The sequence below is a fragment of the Sturnira hondurensis genome, unplaced genomic scaffold (genome assembly GCF_014824575.4).
Source record: "Sturnira hondurensis isolate 20B ecotype Veracruz unplaced genomic scaffold, ASM1482457v3 Scaffold0021143, whole genome shotgun sequence".
NCBI lineage: Eukaryota > Metazoa > Chordata > Mammalia > Chiroptera > Phyllostomidae > Sturnira > Sturnira hondurensis.
The window spans coordinates 12,153,425-12,161,198 of NW_028093774.1; the positions used below are offsets into that span (position 1 = coordinate 12,153,425).

General features: G+C 44.5%; 1 protein-coding gene across 1 annotated transcript; it reads right to left on the reverse strand.

Annotated features, from left to right (window-relative positions):
- Positions 1-4,235: 4,235 nt before the first annotated feature.
- On the reverse strand, positions 4,236-5,411 carry LOC118976711 (leucine-rich repeat transmembrane protein FLRT2-like). Its single transcript, XM_037031331.1, has one exon. The coding sequence runs from the start codon at positions 5,358-5,360 to the stop codon at positions 4,236-4,238; it is 1,125 nt and encodes a 374-aa protein (XP_036887226.1). The 5' UTR covers positions 5,361-5,411.
- Positions 5,412-7,774: the final 2,363 nt, after the last annotated feature.

Sequence of the window (7,774 nt, forward strand, 5' to 3'; positions counted from 1 at the left end):
CTTGCCTCTTAGAGGTCATAAATATGACATCCAGTAGATATTTCTACAAATGCCCCAGTGCATGTGTCAGCACCCATGTGTTTTACACACGTATAAAATGCCTGATGCGATGACCTTTGTGCTCTTCTGGTGGGTGTGCTGCTAGAAACTGAGACAGTTGACAAAACAATCAGATCTGTGTGTTCTACCGACCGCAGCATACATGTACAGACTTCCTCCCCACAATCAGCAACAGACATCCCCGAGCCAGTGTGGTCTTCCAACCTGCTAAAGAAGTCAGAGAAGGGATTAAATGACAGCTTTCTATGTTAGTATTTTTTTAAATATATTTTATTGATTATACCATTACAGTTGTTCTATTCCCCCCCTTCATTCCCCTCCACCCGCACACTCCCTCCCCCACCATTCTCCCCCCCTTAGTTTATAACCATGTGTCTCAAGTTCTTTAGATTCTATATTACCCCCACTATTCTCGCCCTCCCCCCTATCTATTTTCTACCTACCATCTATGCTATTTTCTGTGCCCTCTCCCCCCTTCTCCCCCTCCCACCCCCCTGTTTCTAACCCTCCATGTGTTCTTCATTTCTATGGTTCCACTCCTGATCTAGCTGTCCTCTTGGTTTGCTTTCGTTTTAGGTGTGGTTGTTAATAACTGTGTGTTTGCTGTCCTTTCACTGTTCATATTTTTCATCTTCTTTTTCTTATATAAGTCCCTTTAGCATTTCATATAATAAGGGCTTGGTGATGATGAACTCCTTGAACTTGACCTTATCTGAGAAGCACTTTATCTGTCCTTCCATTCTAAATGAAAGTTTTGCTGGATAAAGCAATCTTGGCTGTAGGTCTTTGGATTTCATGACTTGGAATACTTCTTTCCAGCCCCTTCTTGCCTGTAAGGTCTCTTTTGAGAAATCCGCTGACAGTCTGATGGGTACTCCTTTGTAGGTGACTGTCCCCTTATCCCTTGCTGCTTCTAGGATTCTCTCCTTCATTTTAGTCTTGGCTAATGTAATTATGATGTGCCTTGGTGTGTTCCTTCTTGGGTCCAACTTCTTTGGCACTCTCTGAGCTTCCTGGATTTCCTGGAAGTCTATTTCTTTTGCCAGACTGGGGAAGTTCTCCTTTATTATTTGTTCAAATACGTTTTCCACTCCTGGTTGTTTCCTTCCCCCTTCTGGTACCCCTATAATCCAGATGTTGGAACATTTAACGATGTCCTGGAGGTTCCTAAGCCTCTCCTCATTTTTTTGAATTCTCATTTCTTCATTCCTTTCTGGTCGGATGTTTTGTTCTTCCTTCTGGTCCATTCCATTGATTTGAGTCCCAGTTTCCTTTCCATCGCTATTGGTTTCCTGGACATCTCCCTTCATTTCAATTAGTTTAGCCTTCATATGTTCCTCTAATTTGTGACTGTACTCTACCAATTCTGTGAGCATCCTGATAGATAGTGTCTTAAAATGGGCTTCTGAGCGGCTGGCAATCTGTTGGTCGCTTAGATTTATTGGCTCTGGGACTTTGAGTTCTTGCACCATCTTTTGGGCTGTTCGTGCCTGTTAAGTAGCAAGATTGGAGCCCTAGGTTTTCACCAGAGCAGGGCAACTCAGTCGCTGGTTGTGACGTTGTATGTGGGGGCGGGGTCAAAGAGGGACAATGGCTTCCCTTCGCTGCCTGCTGCCACAACCCCCACCAGCACCGCAGCCACCATCATCACCAGGCCCATGCGCCTCACTCCACGGCACGCGAGTGTGCCACCGCTGTCAGCCTTCCACCACTGGGTTCGCCCCCTGGGGCCTGTGTGGTCTGTCTCACTGCGCACAAATGTGCGACCTTGGTCAGTCTGCCCCACACCCTGACTAGTTCTGGGCTGCCTGAGCTCCTAGGTCTGTCCTGCCCGACCCAGCTCCACTGCTGGCTCCACCTCTATTACTGTCCTCGTTGAACGGTTAGTAGCTGTTGGACTTCCGTATAATTCCATTTTCTGGTCTCTGGGTGTGTCTTACTTCTCCAAAACTTCTGTTGTATCCAAACTTGGTTGTGGGAGAAGGCACAGTGTTTCCACCTATGCCTCCATCTTGGCGGAAGTCTCTAGTATTTTGACTAAAAGAGCATCCAGCAAGATTTGGCAAGACTAAGAACTAGGGAGGGTCTTTTGAGGGTTTGTGTGTGTATCTTTCCCCCAGTTGGAACTCTTTCCTGCTTTGCCCTCCCACACAGCAAGAAAGGGAAGTCGTGAGCAAAACCCCTTTCCTCACCTTCAAAAGGGAAACTTAATGTCTCCTAATTATAGGCTGGAGAAAATGTTATGGAGAAAGAAGCCAGTGGAAATTAACCACTTCACTGTCAGAAGCTGCCAAGGGCTCTGAGCTGAGGTTGGCTGGTGCGGGCAGCATCTGCACCTGGGCATGGCCACGACGGCGTCTGTGTTTGCAGTGGATGCTCTCCTCACACGACCAGGGCATTCTCCTCAGGGACAAGGGAAGTGCTGAGTCCTGGGGAATATCCACGACCATCGTGATCTGTGCGAGCAGGAAATGGAGCTGCGCCATTCGATCCTTCAGTAACTGGCCAGACTGGGCACATGACACCGGTTTCTTAACCTCAGGAATATATGGCTAATATATTTTTACCACCATAAAGATATTTAGAGATTGCCATATTTCTCACGGGGTTGAGTGTTTTCCACTTGTTACACAAGGAAAATGGTCTGGGAGCACAGTCCTGTCCTTGCCTGTGATTGACCCATGTGATAGACCATTAATGCATCTGACAGTTTCCAGGAAAGCCCAGGGCCTCTCCAATATCAAACACATCTCCCTAAGCAAGCAGGGACTAAAGGCACCCCTGGGCATGAATAACGGGCAGCACTGTCTCTGTGATCGTGACTTTCCCCTTTTCTTTAGAATTTGCCCCGTGCAGTGGTGTAGGTTTTACTACCTGAAATCACCCCATTTGGACAGATGGATGGCTTTGTTCATCCTTACCACTCAACTGAACACCTCAAAATACATAACAGTGTCCACAAAAGTGGGCTAAATACAGGGCAGATGGATGAACAAATGATGTTCTCATAACTAAACATGTCAGCCCAAGCATAAGATGGTTGTTTAGCAGGTTTCCTAACACACGTTGTAAATCTCATGATGTGTGTTGTGTTCTGGTGTAGGGGAGAGCCTCAGGAATGTCACTACAAACAGGGGCTGAATGTCATTTGGCTGCTTTGTCATCTTGGACACAAGATGACAGTGAAGCCTGTCATCAGATTCTACCTCTTCAGGAACACCTTCTAGCAAAGGTTTCTTTATAGATTGCCCCAACCAGTTCACAACACTAGATCCCCACTGTACCACTTAGGCCCCAAATCATTCTGAGAATCCCTTAAGACAGCAAAGACACCTCCAGCCTTAGTCTTCTTGGTCCAAAGCACATAATTTCAACAGCCAAATGTCCCACTGAGGGTTATACACACAACACCAGTAAATAAGAATGACTATTTTGTGGATAAAGGAAGAAATCCTCAAAGTAGCATCATTTTAACACATAACTTTTTTCTACACAGCCAAGTGGAAGTGGGGAGTGGAAGGGAATTACCGAGTTAAATACACAAGACCCCATGTTGGTGTCCTGACTTTAGATGGCTTACTGCTTCACTGGTCACCTGCACAGATTGTCTTTCCCTTCACTGTGTGGCCCCAGCTCTAGAAAAGCAACAGCCAGAACTCACTAGCTAATCGACTAAAACGGAGACCAAAAGCGCTGTAGCATTTAGTCAAATTCATTCGTAGTCAATTTCCATGCAACCGATTGCAGAGTCTCAATGATTGTGTCTAGAACATTGTATCTTCAGTTATATTTTCGGCTTATTCTGAGTGATGAGAGAGAATAAAATGTAAGTTGGGGTTCTATTGTTAAAGAAAATAAAGCTCTTACTACAAAGAAAAAAACTTGCATAGCATTTTATACCTAAACATTTACAAAGGAGGAACATGACAATTCCTTTGGTTAACAGAGAGAAAAGCAAAAATGATTGTAACATTAACTTTGGGGGTCCTTATAACAATGGCAAGTGGTAGAGGAAATACACAACCCAGAGGGAAACGCCTAAATCAGATGTTGAGAGGAATTTTCCAAAGGCGTGTTTTTTAGGTAAAATGTGTGATCTATATCTCTGAAGTCTAAAGAAAGGAAAGGAGTGAATTACATATGCTCTGACGGAAGCATGAACATCAGTCTCCTCTCTAACCCACTGCTTTGTCAGAAGCTGAACTAGAGGCTAGAGCAAAGGCACGACAAAGGTTCATATTCATCTCGGTGACATTCATCCCGCGGGCTTGCTTAGGACCTTGGCACGTGAAACCTAGGACCCTGAGAGATGAAGGGATGTATTTGAGCCATTCTGTGACCCATTTAATACCGCAGTCACAAAACCAAGGGTTGTTCCGAGCAGTGAGCTGTTTCAGGTTAGAGAGATTGTCAAAGACCCCTTGAGTCAGCCCACGCAGTTGGTTGTTGGATATATCCAGCCGTTCCAGCTTCCGGAGATTGGAGAAGGCCGTCAGAGGGATGTGGTTTATCTGGTTGTCCTGCAGATACAGCCGGAGCAGATGCGTACCTGGGAGGTCAGATGGGGGGCGGGAGAGCGAATTCCTTACGATTGACAATTCCTTGAGCTTGGTGAGATGGCTGAAGGTGCCCTTGGCAATGCCTTCACTGGTCAAGTTGTTCCCATCCAAAATCAGACACTCCAAGCTCCTGAGGTAATGAAAGTCCATGTCTGATAGGAAAGCAATTCGGTTTTCATCCACTCTCAGCTCTTGCAAGCCCACAGGAAGCCCAAAGGGTACTCTGTTTAGATAATTCTTGGACAGAAACAAGAATTTGAGGCTAATCGCCTCCCAGAAGGCCCCAGTTTCTACTCCCTCTATGGATAAAAAGTTGTCATCAAGGTACAGTTCTTCAAGCTTCAAGAGCTGGGCAAGAGCTACCCGTGAAATGGTCCGAATGACGTTTTCCTGCAAATGGAGAACTCGAACATTCTTGGGAAGGTTCACAGGAAAATCTTTCAGCTGGTTGCCATAAAGGTAGACCGTGTGCACTGACTGCACACTGTGCAGTTCTGCAGGAAATCCAGCATTATTAATTTCGTTGTTTTGGAGATAGAGGATGGTTGTACCCTCTGGGATCCCAAGAGGCACTGAGGTCAAGCTTCGCTCGTTACAGTAGACAAAGTTCCTGTCGCAGCGGCAGACACTGGGGCACCCCAGGAGTTTGGACACTTGTGAGGAGAGCCCCAGAGAAATGAGAAGCCAAGATTTCAGGAAAAAAGCCCCATAGCTGGGCCACTGTGTGGTCTGTAGGCCCATTGCTAAAGTACAGAAATAAAATACAATGTGGGGGGGAAACGAAAAAGGGGAAAAAAAGCAAAACCAAAATGACTGGATGGAGTTCTATCAAAGTCCAGAAATCCAACGAGAGGAAAAGACCCAAAGGCCCACAGTAAAAGAATCTTCCTGCAGTCCTGGGTCGTATCAGCCTGTGTTGACCTCCCTGCTATTGTCCTCCGTGTGCAAAAAAGAAAAAGAAATTCAACAGAGAGACTTTTCTACACAAGCCAGCAATGAAGCCACGTTATCAGCGGTCCACAGGGGCCCTGTTGGGCAGGCAGAGCGCCCGTCTTCCTTTGTACGTCGAAACAGCGTCGGTCAGTCTGTGAACTTCTTGGTTAGGCTCGATCTGCAACCTGTGTAGGAAAGCAGAGAGAAAAGAGTCAGTTGAGGGCAGTACTGGAAGAAAGTGTTGAGCTGACTGTGCTCCTCCCAAGAGTGATGTGATTGGGACTAAATGACTAGAGGTAGGTGATTGGCATTAAGTGATATTTAAGTAACAATAATTTCGTTGAAATGATAATCAAGAAATGAAATGACTCAATTATCTTCAAAACAAAACCATACTGTTACCTCTCATTGTCAGTGATTATACTTTGAATTTTACAATCCAAATCAGTACCATCTCATAAGTAGTGTTTGTACATCCAAATAGATGGGCACATCAGCAAATCCACTGAATCAAATAATGAGATCACGTACAAATCCATCTGGTTGAAAATTTGTTTCAAGGTGAAACATGTGAATAAGGAACTAATAAAATTTAAGGAAAAAAACGTGAAGCCTTTTTGAGTTATAAACAAATGAATGCAAATTGGGAACCAACAAAGTCAACTAAAAAGATGCAGCCTTTTGACCTGACACCCTGAGGAAACACTACAAACCTAAGGCACAGAAGTACATGTGAACGCAGAGAGAAGACTTTCCTTCCCCATTTTCTGCCTCTTGTCATCTTATTGTTCCTCTAAAACAACTGACATCCTGGTGACCAAGGACAATGACCACAGTCCAGTCCAGGACTCACTTTCTCCCATCCCCTCCTTCGGGGACCTCCAGATGTAGGTGAGACATGCACCTGTGAGCCCTTTGAGAGTAGCAAAACCCATGACTGGGAACACATTATTTTTCAACAACACAACCTTCTTACTGTTTTTCCTGCTTTTAAAGTAGGACTTTCAGGAAACTTTGAAATGACAGAAGGCACAGTTACAGAAGTAAAGGCAACCTACAGATCAGTGCTCCTGCCTTCACGCTCCAGAACTTGTCCCAACTGTTTTTAGACGAGAGAGGAAAAGAAGTTAATTGAAAGGTGCCAGATTTGATTTTCCTACAAAATAAAGTAACATGACAGGACATGGAAAGCCGAGTCTCTCAATTCTCACTAATAATCAGAGATTGAAACCACTTACATCAAAAAGCATGGAAAACTATTTGAAATTGTTTCCTTAGATTTCTTTAGAAACATCATTTATAAAAGAAAAAATGTTAGTGTTATTTAAATGTCAAGGATATTGTAATTTTTTCTATAATTTAAAAACTCCTCTGTGCTTAAAGAATAATGTACAGTACAACCAAAGGTAGTACAGATAAATGAGTATTACGCATAAGCATGCTGACATCTTAGCTCAGGTTCGAATTTTCAAACCGTCTCAATGTTCCCTAATAGCTGGTTACTCAAGTGCAATCCTTGGTCCAGAAGCATGCACTTGACCTCAGAAGTTGTTGAAAACACAGTATCTGCATGAGAGCCCTGAGTGGGCACATTCAAATTTGACAAGCACTGCCTGAAAGAGTGCTATCTTATATAATCATTCAAATGTTTTAAATTTTCACATGTAAAATTAATGTAAGGGCATGTGAATTGACTGTTTTGAGAAAAGTCATAAGGCATACTCACCACTCTGTCTCCAACAAATAGACTCAAATCACATCTTACATGTAAATGACATTTTGTAAGAGGAGCAGTGCAATGGGTATCTATCACCTGGCCTCAGTGGACTCATCTCTATCCAACCCCCAACAGATGTATAAACTGTTTATTAACAGACGAGGCCTGCAGGTGTTTTTCTTCTTGGGCACACCCACAACATGGCCCCAGAGGCCTGTGGTCTCGGTGTGCAGGCCTCAAACATGAAGACCCCAGAAGTGACACAGCCCTCTGTGGGCTTCAGTTTTCTTCAGCCACCCCAGGTCTTCGCAAATCTTCTTGTCCAGACCATTGGCCAGGACCTGACTGTATTTTCCACCCTTCATATCCATTTCCACCCTGCAGTGGCGTGGAGGCCTCCTGGGGAAAAGCCTCACCAGACTCCTGAAAAGTGTTTATCGAAATGACAAGCACTATTGTCTGACGGGAGTCACTGGTAATTAGAGGAGTGCACTTTTCTAAAGCA